The sequence below is a fragment of the Phoenix dactylifera genome, chromosome 1 (assembly GCF_009389715.1).
Source record: "Phoenix dactylifera cultivar Barhee BC4 chromosome 1, palm_55x_up_171113_PBpolish2nd_filt_p, whole genome shotgun sequence".
NCBI lineage: Eukaryota > Viridiplantae > Streptophyta > Magnoliopsida > Arecales > Arecaceae > Phoenix > Phoenix dactylifera.
The window spans coordinates 34872661-34889142 of record NC_052392.1 but is presented as its reverse complement, the minus strand read 5'-3'; the positions used below and the strand labels follow the sequence as shown (position 1 = coordinate 34889142).

The 16482-nt window shown below is 37.2% G+C and overlaps 1 protein-coding gene across 1 annotated transcript; it reads left to right on the top strand.

Annotated features, from left to right (window-relative positions):
- The first annotated feature begins 4456 nt into the window (after window positions 1-4456).
- On the top strand, window positions 4457-7363 carry LOC103702663 (zinc finger protein STOP1 homolog). The gene is made up of 2 exons (XM_008785181.4): window positions 4457-4746; window positions 5416-7363. Exon 2 carries the CDS (start codon window positions 5421-5423, stop codon window positions 7029-7031), a length of 1611 nt encoding a protein of 536 aa, XP_008783403.1. The 5' UTR covers window positions 4457-4746; window positions 5416-5420; the 3' UTR covers window positions 7032-7363.
- The last annotated feature ends 9119 nt before the right edge of the window (window positions 7364-16482 follow it).

The following is a 16482-nucleotide window of genomic DNA, read 5'->3' as shown; positions in this document are numbered from 1 at the left end:
GACAAGTAAGTTTGATCCTTGTTAATTGACTTGAGTCAGCATTTGCTGTGATCTTTCCTGCACCACTTTGCCTTTTGGTAGTACCACACCGAGATCTTTTTAATCTGTTCTTTTCGTTTATTTGTTTTTTCTTTTGTTGTATTTTTTTGTCAGAATGATAATCTTAATTTTTAATGGTAAATACACATATATTTTAGACAAACTAAAATCTCTGTGAAGGTTATTCCCATTGATTCCCATTTGAATGTTTCTTGAATGGAAAATGCTTTAAGTGTATGAACCATTAAGCCATGATAGCAAAGGGTGATGAGGTAAACCAAGTCGCCAGGGACAAGCGTTGGCATTCTGGCCTAAAATTAACACCCCAATATTGCTCTTATTAGCTTATACATCACATCAAAACCGGGTTTAATCTCTTATGTAGCAACACTGGATGTTGTTTTCAATCAAAAAAATGAAAAAAAAAAATCTAGATGTTGTTTTGAAAAAGATAATGTTGATAAAGACTTGCTATCCACTACTTTTAGCTGCTGCTAAATTATTGAATGCTATGATAGAGATAGAGCAAATTTGTCTACCTTTTACTTTGGCCGCACAGCACCTCATCCCTGACGTGAGGCAGCCTTCCGGCCACGGGAAATACGCCACCAAGTGGCAACTAAAAGCATCTTGGTGGGGACTCATAAGGGGAAAAATATAGAAGAAGATTGCACCTTCCCGATTGTCACATGATTTAAAATTTAGTTTTTTCTTTGGCTATGCATCAGATTGCTTGTTTCTCCCTCCAATCGACACATGAATTAACTTCTTAGCTTAACCCCAGCTCAAAAGCATATATACCTTATGATTACACGGCGCATCTTTGGTCAAATAACTAACTCATATGAGGTTCGGGTTGTATCTTTCGTGTGAAAGAATGATTCTTTTTTTTTTCGTGATTTGCATTGTTGGATCGTACAATATCTACTGCAAGACTGGTGCAAGCAGATGAAAGAAAGAGTTTAAAGTGCTTTGAGATCTATGTAAGATATAATCTGGCAATTGATGTCGTGGAAGAATATTAGTCATTCTTTCGCACAAAAGATGCAACCCGAACCTGCTCGTATGACCCAAAATTTGGCATATGCTCTATGATTCTCAAGTCTGCTGAGATTTCTACGTTCTATTAGCTGTAATGTGGATGAGTGATGCCCGCATGCATTTCATTGGCTGCAGCTCTCTCGAGTTGGCCAACCACCCTGTCTTCGACAAAAACGATTGTGCCATTCCAGGTGCCTTGGACCACGCATAAAGTTTCAGATGAAGAAAGCAAAGGAAATAAATGGCATTTCTTGCATGCGAGAGATCAAGGGAAATAAAATCTTGTAGAACAACACCAAAATTTGTCAATTGAAGAAGATATAGTCGGTAAAACAAAACAGTATTATGATATTTCAGTTCATTTAAAATCTTGCAAAATGCATAGGCAAATCAGTTGAAGAAGGATTAGAAAGAGAAAGTAGAGAGAATATTTACAACTCTTAATAGCAATCTAAAAACTTGAAGTCAGTAGACCAGAGTTAGTTAGTTATATGTGGTTCAAATTAACATCTATGTTTGCAACAATTATAAGGTGCATTAAGTGTATTCCAAATTTACAACCTAGGTTGTTGTTGTAGCCAAAACCTGGTTTGGTGAACCGGAGACAGAGGGCATCGATCGATCTTCTGCAGTGGAAGACGAAGCGCCAATTTATATACAAAAAGAAGAGCAAAGGAGGTCATCAGAGCTGCTTCGGCTAAGGAGCCTTTAATGCTTAAGTTAGGACTCTTAGGAGCAAGATAGATAGAAAAAAGGAGAAGAGAAAATAGAGAGTTTGTAGCTTCGTGGTCATATATATAGGGTTTATAGCCTTTTTTTTTTTATTATAATTTATAAATGAAGAGTTTGTATCCCATCATAGTTGGGCTCTAGAATTTAGAGTCCTACGATGCCATATGTCAGATTATGATTGGCTGGTCCAATTTTAGCCGCATCGGTTACCTTTCTGAGCTAGGTTTAGTCCCTAATGAGGGTATTATACAAGGAGCATCTGATTGGCTGCCCAAAAGCTCCAAAATACTTCCTCATCTCCTTGCGAAAGTGTCAGATTTGGGCACTGCTATAACTTGGACGGGACGTTGGACATGAGCTAAGGCAATTGTGTCACAAAAAAAATGTTGTGGACCAATAGCCATTTATAATATTGGTTTCTATCGCCAGTGCCAATGCCTAAAGTTGGAGAGAGTAGTTAGCAGTGGTCTCCGAATATTTGAATGGAGGACGCATGTCAATTTGAAAGTTGACATATGAGCAATTAGGTGTTACTTGGGGAGGCTTTATCTCTTTTGCCTTTCTAAGCATAGACATTGTAATTTTAAATCTACTTCCACCTCTCTTTTTTTTTAATTCCAAACTCCTAAAGTGATTTAAAATATTCCATTCGCCCGCATAGAGGATGGCATCATATAGTATACCTAAGAACTAAGCTAATCTAAAAATGTGGGGAGATGAACGGCAATCGCCAAAAGGCTTTAAAGGAAAAAGGATGAGAATTTTCTACAATATAGAGAGAAAAAATTATTTGTTTTCTTTAGGAAGTAATACTATAATGTCCATTTTGTGCATAGATGTATAATTTTTTTTTCTTTAAAAAGTAATACTAGAAAGATTCGAATCACATGAATAGAGAATGACATCATATTGTCTACTTAAAATCTAAGCCAAATTTAAAATATGGGGAGATGACCCCCAATCACAAAAAGGGTTTAAAAAAAAACGAGAATTTTCTATAAAATAGAGATACATAAATATATTTCTTTCCCTTTAAGAGTAATACTAGAATGTCCATTTTGTGCATATTGAAGATTCTCCTTTATATATCTATTTTATATATATATATATATATATATATTGAATATTGAATTACAAATTCTTTAAAATGTAATGCTAGGGAATGTCCGGTTTGTATACATTAAAAGTAAATTGATGCTACTAGTTGGTAGCTCAACCAATTAGCATTCATCTCCCAAATTTGAGAGTTATATTCAAATGTGAGGTGGTCGCAATTAACCACCAAATTCTCGAAGAACAAATCAGTACATCATATTAATTAAAAAAAAGGATAAAACTACTGTAATTAGCATGATATATATACCAGGGTTGAATATTGAGTTGACAATCCAATATTAAAAATATAGATATTTTTTTACATGCACACAGAAAGCACCTAAAAAATCATTTTTATGTTATATAATATATTTATTTTATGCAATCTCTAGTTGAACATGCAGCCAAATGCATCTAATAAAATCGAAGAAGTGGAGTTCTCTTAGAAAAAGAAATTAAGACAAGTCGCCCACCGTGCCTTTCTTTGGAATGGGTGGGTGGCGGTGAGCGGACCTCGCGGACTTGGATTTGTCCGAATCCACTTACCTCCACTCGCAGGCGCCTCACCGCTCAGATTCCACGCGCTTTCCTTCCCCTCCCTCCCCTTATATTGCTCCTCCTGAACTTTTATCTTTAACTGGTTTTCCCACTAAGAAAGCAAAATGAGTTAAAAATCTCCATTATAATTTTTTTTTTGATAAAAAAATATTATAGTTGCATCTGCCGGCATGTAAATTGATTTATTAAAAACAACCATTATAATAAGTGTAACGTTTAGTAGTTATTTTTTTGGCTTGTGTGGTAAAATATTATTTTGTATATTATGCGTATAAAGATACATTTGTTATATGTTAGAAAACATAAGAGCCTTTTTCAAAAAAATTCAACAACTTCCTCCTCTTCCAAATAATAATGAAAATTTTTGCTCAATTTGTCTGCCTATGCAAATAATGGTTTCACAAATAATATTGTAATTTTGCTATAAAAAAATTGCTAGCAAACATACCTCTAATCACATCTTAGATCACTAGTTCTACCAGACCATGGGTGATTATTAGAACAGAATATAATCCAAAGGGTTTTTTCTACCGTCACTTACTTTCTTGTGCCATGCTATTTCTTGCTGCCATATGTAATCTGAGGAATAGATAATATTGTACTATTATACTAATTATCTTTTAATAAAAATAATTAATAATATTTTATCTTTTATAATAATATAAAATAAATTAAGATTGCAACTATCATGAACTTTTTGAATTTTTTTTATCAGCCATCATTGATTGGTGCTCATCTCCACCCAACTAATGCTTCTTTAATATCAGATAAAGAAATAGATAAACAGAGAGAGCACTAAAGCTTTTCTTCTAGAAACACAAAAAAAAATATTTTCATATATATTTTATTTTAAAATAATAAAGGAAGAAAGGTAAATGAACTTAGAATATGCTCATCAAATATACTCTAAATTATGTTCATTTTCTTGATGAAGAAAATATTTTCTTATTGAATTGTAAACAACCACATGCAGGCGGCTATGCAGTACTAGTTTTTTAATTCAATTATTGAAGACGAGGTTATGGAGTTCGTGAGGAATACGCTATCCCTTCTCATTCCACCTTCCAATTTGATGTCAATTTTACTTCTTGAACGTAGCAAACAAAACAGTGAGGTCAAACAGAGAGAATAAGAGGGAGAGAATGAGGGGAGGCTGTGGAATTTGGATGGGGATGCTTAAATGGCTTAGGTTAGAACGGAGACGGATCGGAGCTCAGGAGGGCATCGACTAGAGTAGGGTTCCGAGGCCTGATTGCTTCTCAAATTACCTCGAATATCTCTGTAAGTCCTTTTTTATTGTTCTTCTCTTCTTCTTTTAGTCGTTTTGGCGATGGAAATGTTAACAAGATTAGATTTTGCCGGCGATTTATGAGGAAAAATTTGAGCTTTTGGATGCTCCGTTTGCATGTACTGTGAAATTTTGTTGGGATATGGGTTTAGGGCTGTCTCTTGATGTATTAAAGGAATGGTTTCTTTTACATTTTCATCCAATTTCTGCTTGAAGGATTGAAGATTTAGTTGTTTATTAGTATTTCTCAAACTTCTGGTGTATAATCCTCTCCATTTTTACTGCTTTTATCCTTTTCTTGAGGGTTTTGGCGAATGAAATGTCTAGAAGAAGAAATACTTTTTGGTTGTAATTCTGATGGAAAAACTGGAGCTTTTGGGTTTCCTTTTGGTGGTACTGTGAAGTATATGACTTGAAAAGAAATCTTGTTGGTTGCCTTTATTTTTTGTTTCGGGTTTTCTGAGAAATTTTGGGGTTTGGGGGCCTCCTTGAAAAGATTGATGGAAAAAGGGGAAAAGGGTGGAAATTAATTTTAATAATAGGATGACCTTTGTGGACTGTTTTCAGAGATGTGGTTTTAAGTAGGTCTTTGAATTAAGCAGTGATAAATTCCTTAAAGAAGAACTTGTATTAGGGGGTTGAATTTGATGTCTTATTGGCAGAGAAAATGGATCCCAAGCTGAGAATAAGTTCAGAAGCACTGGCAAAATCGTCTTGCCAGATGATGGGAGACCCATCAAGAAATTTCAATCTGGGCCAGCCATTTATCCAATTCAACCCAACCAATCTATGTTATGGTGGTGGACCTGAACAAACCTTCCCAGAATTTACCCCTACTCCAGACACCGAAACTCATGGCTTATATCAACCAGAGCCTCAGGTAAATAGTGCAAATCAATTCAAACCAAGTCCAAATGTCGATACTGCAATTCTGGATTGGGATCCGAGATTGATACTGAGCAACCTCTCCTTCCTCGAGCAAAAGATCCACCAAGTTCAAGCTATAGTACAGTCGATCATTAACCAGGAAGGTCGGCTCTCCAACCGAGCTAACGAAATGGTGGCTCAGCAGCAGCTTGTGACAGCAGATTTGACTAGCATCATAATTCAGTTGATCTCAACAGCAGGTTCTCTTCTTCCTTCCATCAAGAATACACTTGTCTCAACTAATCCTTCAGCCAGTCGGTTGGGCAGCGTCATCGGTGCTACCCCTAGCTTTGGCTTAAATGTTAGTCAGCAACAGAATGCGGTCGTACCTATGGAGGTACCCAAGGCTTCAGCATGTGATAAGCTGATCGATAATTTAAATACAAATAGTTGTGGGAAAGAAGGCAGTGAGCTGATCAAAGGTTTGCATGGTTATGGGAATGAAGATGTTGAGCTGATCAAATGTGTGAAAAGTTGTGATGGTGAGGGAACCGAGCTTGCTCCTCTTGAAGACCATGATGTGAAGGACAGTGATGATGGTGTTGATGGAGAAAACCTTCCCCCTGGTTCTTATGAACTCTTGCAGTTGGAGAAGGAGGAAATTTTAGCACCACATACCCACTTCTGTGTGATATGTGGAAAGGGATTCAAGAGAGATGCGAACCTAAGGATGCACATGAGGGGCCATGGAGATGAATACAAGACTCCAGCCGCCCTTGCCAAGCCTAACAAGGAATTAACCTCAGAACCAGCACTCATAAAGAGATACTCATGCCCCTTTGTAGGGTGCAAGAGGAACAAGGAGCACAAGAAGTTCCAACCTCTCAAGACAATTCTCTGTGTGAAAAACCATTTCAAGAGAAGCCACTGTGACAAGAGTTATACCTGCAGTAGATGCAATACCAAGAAGTTTTCAGTCATTGCAGACTTGAAAACTCATGAGAAGCATTGTGGTCGTGACAAATGGCTATGTTCCTGTGGAACAACATTCTCAAGGAAGGATAAGTTGTTCGGGCATGTTGCTTTATTCCAGGGCCACACACCTGTTCTTGCAGTGGATGATGCCAAGGTTTCAGGAACATCGGATCAAGCACGGGCCAATGAAGTGATGAATGGTATGGTGGGAACTTTGGAGTATAACTTTGCTGGGAGCAACTTGGATGATGTCCAGAATCTCAATATTAAAGGTGTTGATAGTGGTCGGGGCTGTTTCTCTCCTATGAACTTTGATGCCTGTAACTTTGGAGGACTTGATGAGTTCCTACGTCCTGCATCTGAGGTCTCTGAAAGTCCGTTCTCCTTTCTTCCTTTTGGTTCAAGTAATTTAATTCAAGGAAGTGGACAAAACTGACACCCATCCTCCCGCTATGGTGGCAATGGCTGAGAAGCATCATTGACCAGCAGGATGCATTCAGTTATCCACATGATTTCGCTAATTTCCTCCATTGCTTTCGATATGTGGTTGGAACCAGTACAATTCAACTTTCTCATGTTTGTCTTATGCCTCTTTCGCAAATATCCTGGGATGTTTAGTAATGACTGTTTGACTCTTCATCTTGCCATAGTATTTAACTGTGTTCTGTTCCTTTGCAATCTATGGATGTTCACTTTATTGTCAACAAATTGTTATATATCAGGTTGAGCATGAAATCAGGATCTCATGCCTGGCAATTTTAGTTCTAATCATTTTTAGGTACATACAAGAAAAAAGGAAAAGAGTTTTATTCAAATTCATCCATGTGCATGATGAAGTTTGTTTGCCCATGTTCCTCTTCTGTAATGAACAATATTTGCAGTACTTTTTTTTCAAGAAAAAAAAAACTTGCAATGACAGTCGATCGCATAGATTTATGTTCATGAGGCATCTCAAAAGTTGGCAACAACCGACAACATTGTTGGAGTAGGAGAGAAGGCCTCTTGGATTGTATTGCAGCTGACATATGAATAATTTATGTGATGGCTGTGACAACTGATATATTAACATACAACTCATAAACCAGAATAGCAGTCTAGTTTGAATCATTCACTTATCTAAGAGATTGACGTGTAACCATAATATTTTTGGATCCTATCCTGTCATTTTAGCATTAAGCTTCTCATAGCGACAGTGAATGTTTGCACATACCAAATGACAGATTAACGGAGATGGATCTAATTAGACTTACCTCTTAATTAGAAAAATGATAGAGAATTATTAAATGAACCCACTTTTACTTTGATTGCCACTGTTGGAGCCGAATTTCTATATGAAACTAGATGAAGCTTGTCTGTGACTTAGTGTAGAAGGCATCGGAATCCATGAAGACAAAAAGGTTGTTCTGAAATGTGGTTGTTAAATTTACTTCACCTCCCAGTGGATAATAAAAGACAATGTAGCAGCATGAAAACAAATTGATGGAAGGGAGATTCAACCGATGCATTAATTTTGTGAACAGTAAGTTTGGACTTCAGTTGGGATTTTGATAGGGGTCATGAAACAAAGAAGGTTTAAAACAGATATCATGCAATTTTAAACACTTGTTGAACAAAAGAGGTTTGGAAGAGAAAAGCTTGTGCCAGGAAAAACTTGCAATTTGAACGCATCAGTGTGAAGCTTCCAAAAGCCTTGCTTTGGGCTGCATCTAAACTGAATTACCAGAACAGAAGTTTTAATCTTATGAAATAGGACTCAGCTTTAATGACACTATTGCATAAGTTCAGACTTTAAGTTGGGACAGTCATAAAACAAAGGAGGTTTAAAACAGAAAATCCTGTAATCAGGATAGGGCTGAAAGTGGGCCGGGCCATGCCCCTACTCGAACCTAGCTCGAATTTTTTCTTTGGGCTTCGGGCCGGGCTTAAGTTCGAAATTTTTTTGATAATCTAGGTCCTAGCTCGACCTGAGCCCAGGTCCAAACCCGATTGGGCTAATCCGATTACCTGCTTAAGCCAAAAATAGGTCCGGCCCAAACCCAGTTAAAGTTTAATATTTTATTATATTGCTTCACAAGTAAATGAGCTAGTTAAAAATTAGACTATTTTCTATAACACAAGTAAATAATACATGATAAATTATTCTCGGCTAAACCCATTTTAATTTATCCTTTATTTTTTCATTATTCTCTCTAAATAACAATATACAAAAACAAATTGCTTCGGACTTCGATTCGGGCTCCGTTTAGGACCTTGTTCAGGCTTGGGCTCTGGTCAGGCCCGGGCCAGGCCAATGATATATCCGAGCTCGACCCAAAAAAAAAACCCAATGAGCTCTACATTTAAATCCAAACCTGATCTGAACTTTTTTCGGGCGTAGCCCAAAGCCCGGCCCAGTCCAGCCTGATTGGTTTTGGGCCGGCTGAGCCTATTTCCAGCCCTAAATCAGGATATCTTGCAAGTTTTAAACACTTGGCAGACAGAAAGAAGTTTAGAAGATGAAAAAGGCTTGTACAGAATGACTTGCAATTTGAATACATCAGTGTGAAGATTCCAAAAGCATGGCTTTGCACTGGATCCAAACTGAATTAATTACCAGGACAGAAGTATGGTGGGACAATTACGCATGAAGAAGGAATGCTGACTGTCCTATAGCTCTTGAGCTAAATAAGTTGTTTCAGCTTACTATTAAGCAAGCTCGACCAACAACAGTCAGAATCTTTTGCACCTTACAATGAATGAACCAAAGCTTATTATATAGTTTACTTTCTTTTTAGGCTTAGAGGTGGGCATGGGCCGAGCGCCCATGGCCAGGCACGGCCCGCTTGCTATAGTAACGGGCCGTGCTAGGCACGGCTTATAAAAGGGGGCCGGGCTGGGTTAAGGATTTCTGGCCCACGGGCTGAGCCCAGCACGGCCCATAAGGGCCTGGGCTGGCACGATTCGTGGGCCAAGCACGACACAGCCCGCGGGCTAGCCCGGAATAGCCCATAAGGGCCTGAACCAGGCTCGGCACGGCCCACAAGGGTCTGGGCCGGGCCAGGCACGGCTCATCCCCCTTAAAGTAAATGAGAATAAAATTTTTTATTTATAATTTTTTTAATAAATTAATAAATGTTGGGAACTAAGGATTTATTAATAATGGTGGGAGGTTTGGCATAGACCCCTACCAGTTTATTAATTTAAATCAAAATGGTACATGAAGGGAGGTTTGGTCTGACCTTCAGAATACAATAAGAAAGGAGAAAAAATAGAGATGACTCACTTTAACAATTAAAAAAATAAAAATGTACAATTATAAAAAATTAAAAAATAAAAATAAATGATCAAATCTTACTAATCATCAGTATTCACTATTCAGTAGTGTTTGTATCATCATCATCAGAGGATATTGTATCATGTCCACCTTTATCTTGAAGTCTCGCCTCAGCATCTAACCAATCTTTGAAGCAAAGAAGCATCTCAACCATTTCGCCAGTCATCCTACTTCTCTTTTCGTTAAGAACACGCCGACCTGCACTAAAAGCGGATTCCGATGCTACTGTGGACATCGGCACAGCTAAAATATCGCATGCAATTGCAGACATTATAGGATATTGATTTTTAACACTCTTCCACCAAGATAATACATCTAGACTCTCTATTTGATTTTCATCATATGCAGACTGAAGATCATTTCGTAAATAAAATTCTAGTTCACTACTTAAAGATGAAGAAGATGAAGATGAACTTGAAGCATGTGTGTGTATTCTCTGTGCAATGAACGAAAAATAGATGACGAACGAGAACTACTAGAAGAAGAAATAGAGCTTTGTACGGAGAATCTAGATCCACAAATTTTTTCATCATATATAGCATAAATATCATAAAGAAGTTGTGTTACCTCTATTTTAGCAAGTTCAGGATCTTGAATCATATTTTCACAATATGCATCCAGAAAATTAGTACGCCATTCAATTTAACTCTTGGATCAAATACAGCAGCTAAGTTATGCATAGGACATACCTTGTCCCAATACTCATTCCATTTAGATTCCATTTGTTCAATAATAGGCATTAAAACATCAACATATTTATGTTCTGCAAATTTTTGACTAATCATATATGCTTGTTGTAAAAATGAACATTAAGTTGGATAATAAATACCAGAAAGAACATTAGTAACATTATAAAAACTAACCAAAAAATCTTCCAAAATTTTTCCTTTATTCCAATCAATTTCAGTCAATGTAAAGCCTAATCCACGATCATTAATATATGTACTTAATAAGTTTTTATATGGATATGCATCATGTATCATGCTATATGTTGAGTTCCAACGAGTAATTACATCAAGTTTAAATTTTTTAAAACGTTTACCATGATTTATACATAGTTTCTTAAATTCTTGAAGTCTTGATCTTGAAGCATGAATAAAAGAAACTGCATTTCTAATTTTTGAAATGACATCTTGAATCATGCCCATGCCAGCTTGAACAGAAAGATTTAAGATATGACATGCGCATCTAATATGCAATAAATTTCCATTTAACATGGGATGCAATGAGTCTTTTAATAATATAACAGCAGAATTATTATTAGATGTATTATCAAAAGTAATAGACATAATTTATCATTAGTATTATATAAACATGCAGTTTGATAAATGACATTTCAAATTTGTTACCCAGAATGTGAAAGATCAAAAGCACGAAAAGCAAGAATACGTTTATTTAATTGCCAATCATTATCAATATAATGAGCAGTAATAGCAATAAAACAATTACTACCTACAGATGCTGACCAAATATCAGAAGTTAATGAAACTTTTACATTTAAAGTAGAGAGTGTTTCAATTAAACTTTATCTCATTACTAAAAAGTTAGTCATAGCTACTCTTCTAAATGTACGCCTAGTAGCTCTTTTTTAAGCAGGTTGTAGGTTTAATTGAACATATTCTTCAAAATTAAAAGATTCACATAAACTAAAAGGTAATTCATCCTTAACTATCCATTTTACAAGTGATTTTCTTTGATTTTCATGATTATATGCAAAATTACCTACAAGTGATCCTCCTTGTATATTAAGGGTATTTCGAAGACGAGAATCATGCATTCTATGACTTTCTTGATGTCTTTTTAAATGTCCTGTTCCCCCACTACTACAACTATAAAGTTTGGCATATTTTTTACATTTTGCTTTACGGACTCCATTAACCATAATTCTATCAAATTCATTCCATACAGTACTAGTCCTCTTACGAAAAGAGGTTTGATCTTCACCCGGTTCACTGGTTCTAGAGGAACTAGGAACATGGGGTTGGGGATTAGTTTCTTCTCTCTCAGAAGCAGGAGGAATGCCAAAATGACTTTCATCATAAGATGACATATCTAAATTGATGAATGCAAAAAATAAAAACTAACCACAAGGAGGAATTGAGTAGAGGACCAGAGGTAGAGCCGAGATTTGTGAGCTTTCTCTTGTGCTCTCAACAAGGAGTGATCTTCTCTTTTTCTTGTACTTCTAACTTCTCAACAAGAACCTCCTCTTGTGTAGCACTTGAACACTTGTTAAATGCAAACTAAAAATTAAATTGCTAGAAGCCTAGAGCACTTGCTAAATATTACTAGAAGAGAGAAATAGTAGTAGCAAAGAAGGAGAGAAGAGTTGGTTTGGTGTGGTGAGAATGAGGGAGAAAAGGGGTATTTATAGGACTCCATTTTTTTTCCAAAATACCCCTCAAATTAGCCATTTTATGGCTGTTGGGAGGGGCAAAATGGGTAAAAAGCCACAAATAGCCATTATGGGCAAAAAAAACCCATAAGGACTATTTTTTGGACAGACGGGCCGTGCCTCGTGCCTGGCACGGCCCATGCCGGGGCCCGGCATGGCCCGCCACCCCACGGGCTTAGGACCGTGCCGTTTGGTCTGTGGCCCGGTGGGCCTGGGCCGGGCCGGGCTATCCTTTTTGTCCTTTTCTTTTCTCATGTTACCGAGAATATGGTTCTAAGCCTCTAAATTTACACATTGTAGATATATCAAAGGAAGTGTAAATTTGGTGTTTCCATGACACCAAAATCCTTGCTAGAGATGGGCAACGGGCCGTGCCGGGCCCGGCCCGGCCAAGGCCCACCGGGCCATAGACCAAACGGGCCGTGCTTGGCCCGGTCTGTTATTAAAAGGCCCACTTTCAATGCATGTTACTAAACGGCCCACTTTCAATGCTTGTTACTAAACGGCCCACTTTCAATAGTAATAGGCCGGGCCAGGCACGACCCGTTTGGTCTGTGGCCCGGTGGACCTTGGCCGGGCCGGGCCCGGCACAGCCCGATGCCCATCTCTAGCAAGAATTTTGGTGTCATGGAAACACCAAAATTACACTTCCTTTGATATATCTACAATGTGAAAATTTAGAGGCTTAGAACCATATTCTCGGTAACATGAGAAAGGAAAAGGACAAAAAGGATAGCTTAAATAGAGATGGCCATCGGGCTGTGCCGAGCCTGGCTCGGCCCAGGCCCACCAAGCCACAGACCAAACGGGCCGTTCCTGGCATGGCCCGCTTAACCTAAAGGCTAAGCCCGGCACGGTCCTAAGCCCGTGGGGTGGCGGGCCATGTCGGGCCCGGCACGGGTCGTGCCAGGCACGAGGCATGGCCCGTCTGTCCAAAAAAAAAATAGCCGTTATGGGTGGCCCATAACGGCTATTTGTAGCTTTTTACCCATTTTGCCCCTCCCAACAGCCATAAAATGGCTAATTTGAGGGGTATTTTGGGAAAAAATTGGAGTCCTATAAATACCCCTTTCTTCCCTCATTCTCACCACACCAAACCAACTCTTCTCTCCTTCTCTACTACTACTATTTCTCTCTTCTAGCAATATTTAGCAAGTGCTCTAGGCTTCTAGCAATTTAATTTTTAGTTTGCATTTAGCAAGTGTTCAAGTGCTACACAAGAGGAGGTTATTGTTGAGAAGTTAGAAGTACAAGAGAAAGAAAAAGTCACTTCTTGTTGAGAGCACAAGAGGAAGCTCACAAATCTCGGCTCTACCTTTGGTCCTCTACTCAATTCCTCCTTGTGGTTAGTTTTTATTTTTTGCATTCATCAATTTAGATATGTCATCTTATGATGAAAGTCATTTTGGCATTCCTCCTGTTTTTGAGAAAGAAGAAACTAATCCCCAACCCTATGTTCCTAGTTCCTCTAGAACCAGTGAACCAGGTGAAGATCAAACCTCTTCTCGTAAGAGGACTAGTGCTGTATGGAATGAATTTGATAGAATTATAGTTGATGGAGTCTGGAAAGCAAAATGTAAAAAATGTGCCAAACTTTATAGTTGTAGTAGTGGGGGAACATGCCATTTAAAGAGACATCAAGAGAGTCATAGGATGCATGATTCTCGTCTTCAAAGTACCCTTAATATACAAGGAGGATCACTTGTAGGTAATTTTGCATATAATCATGAAAATCAAAGAAAATCACTTGTAAAATGGATAGTTAAGGATGAATTATCTTTTAGTTTATGTGAATCTTTTAATTTTGAAGAATATGTCCAATTAAACCTACAACCTGCTTAAAAAAGAACTAGTAGGCGTACATTTAGAAGAGTAGCTATGACTAACTTTTTAGCAATGAGACAAAGTTTAATTGAAACACTCTCTACTTTAAATATAAAAGTTTCATTAACTTCTGATATTTGGTTAGCATCTGTAAGTAGTAATTGTTTTATTGCTATTACTGCTCATTATATTGATAATGATTGGCAATTAAATAAACGTATTCTTGCTTTTCGTGCTTTTGATCTTTCACATTCTGGGTAACAAATTTGAAATGTCATTTATCAAACTGCATGTTCATATAATACTAATGATAAATTATGTCTATTACTTTTGATAATACATCTAATAATAATTCTACTGTTACATTATTAAAAGACTCATTGCATCCCATGTTAAATGAAAATTTATTGCATATTACATGTGCATGTCATATCTTAAATCTTTCTGTTCAAGCTGGCATGGGCATGATTCAAGATGTCATTTCAAAAATTAGAAATGCAGTTTCTTTTATTCATGCTTCAAGATCAAGACTTCAAGAATTTAAGGAACTATATATAAATCATGGTAAACGTTTTAAAAAATTTAAACTTAATGTAATTACTCGTTGGAACTCAACATATAGCATGATACATGATGCATATCCATATAAAAACTTCTTAAGTGCATATATTAATGATCGTGGATTAGGCTTTACATTGACTGAAATTGATTGGAATAAAGAAAAAATTTTGTAGGATTTTTTGGTTAGTTTTTATAATGCTACTAATGTTCTTTCTGGTATTTATTATCCAACTTCATGTTCATTTTTACAACAAGCATATATGATTAGTCAAAAATTTGCAGAACATAGATATATTGATGTTTTAATGCCTATTATTGAACAAATGGAATCTAAATGGAATGAGTATTGGGACAAGGTATGTCCTATGCATAACTTAGCTGCTGTATTTGATCCAAGAGTTAAATTGAATGGCGTACTAATTTTCTTGATGCATATTGTGAAAATATGATTCAAGATCCTAAACCTGCTAAAGTTGAGGTAACACAACTTCTTTATGATATTTATGCTATATATGATGAAAAAATTCGTGGATCTAGATTCTCCGTACAAAGCTCTATTTCTTCTTCTAGTAGTTCTCGTTCGTCATCTATTTTTCGTTCATTGCACAGAGAAAACACACACATGCTTCAAGTTCATCTTCATCTTCTTCATCTTTAAGTAGTGAACTAGAATTTTATTTACGAAATGATCTTCAGTTTGCATATGATGAAAATCAAATAGAGAGTCTAGATGTATTATCTTGGTGGAAGAGTGTTAAAAATCAATATCCTGTAATGTCTGCAATTGCATGCGATATTTTAGCTGTGCCGATGTCCACAGTAGCATCGGAATCCGCTTTTAGTGCAGGTCGGCGTGTTCTTGACGAAAAGAGAAGTAGGATGACTGACGAAACGGTTGGATGCTTCTTTACTTCAAAGATTGGTTGGATGCTGAGGCGAGACTTCAAAATAAAGGTGGACATGATACAACATCCTCTGATGATGATGATACAAACACTACTGAATAGTGAATACTGATGATTAGTAAGATTTTGATCATTTATTTTTATTTTTTAATTTTTTATAATTGTACATTTTTATTTTTTTAATTGTTAAAGTGAATAGTGAATATTGATGATTAGTAAGATTTTGATCATTTATTTTTATTTCTTAATTTTTTATAATTGTACATTTTTATTTTTTTAATTGTTAAAGTGAGTCATCTCTATTTTTTCTCCTTTCTTATTGTATTCTGGAGGTCAGACCAAACCTCCCTTCATGTACCATTTTGATTTAAATTAATAAACTGGTAGGGGTTTATGCCAAACCCCCCACCATTAAGGTGGCTTTATATTAATAAATCATTAGTTCCCAACATTTATTAATTTATTAAAAAAATTAAATAAAAAATTTTATTTCCATTTATTTTAAGAGGGACGAGCCGTGCCGGGCCCGGTTCAGGCTCTTATGGGCCATTCCGGGCTGGCCCGCGGGCCGTGCCGTGCTTGGCCCACGAATCGTGCCAGCCCAGACCCTTATGGGCCGTGCCGGGCTCGGCGTGTGGGCCAGAAATCCTTAACCCAGCCCGGCCCTTTTTTATGAGCCGTGCCTAGCACGGCCCGTTATTGTAGCAAGCGGGCAGTGCCTGGCACGGCCCGCTTCATGCCGGGCCATGGGCGGCCCGGCCCAGCTTCTCACCTCTCTAGGACCACTATGAATAGACATGCAGGAAAATGTAATTTTCTAGGGATATCACGGACAGAGCTGCAGAAACTGAGTGATATGTCATTACAGACCCTGATAATCAGGGGAAAA

Bases quoted from the DNA above. Each gene is read 5' to 3' on its own strand.
- LOC103702663 (XM_008785181.4), top strand. From the start codon at position 5,421: ATGGATCCCAAGCTGAGAATAAGTTCAGAAGCACTGGCAAAATCGTCT.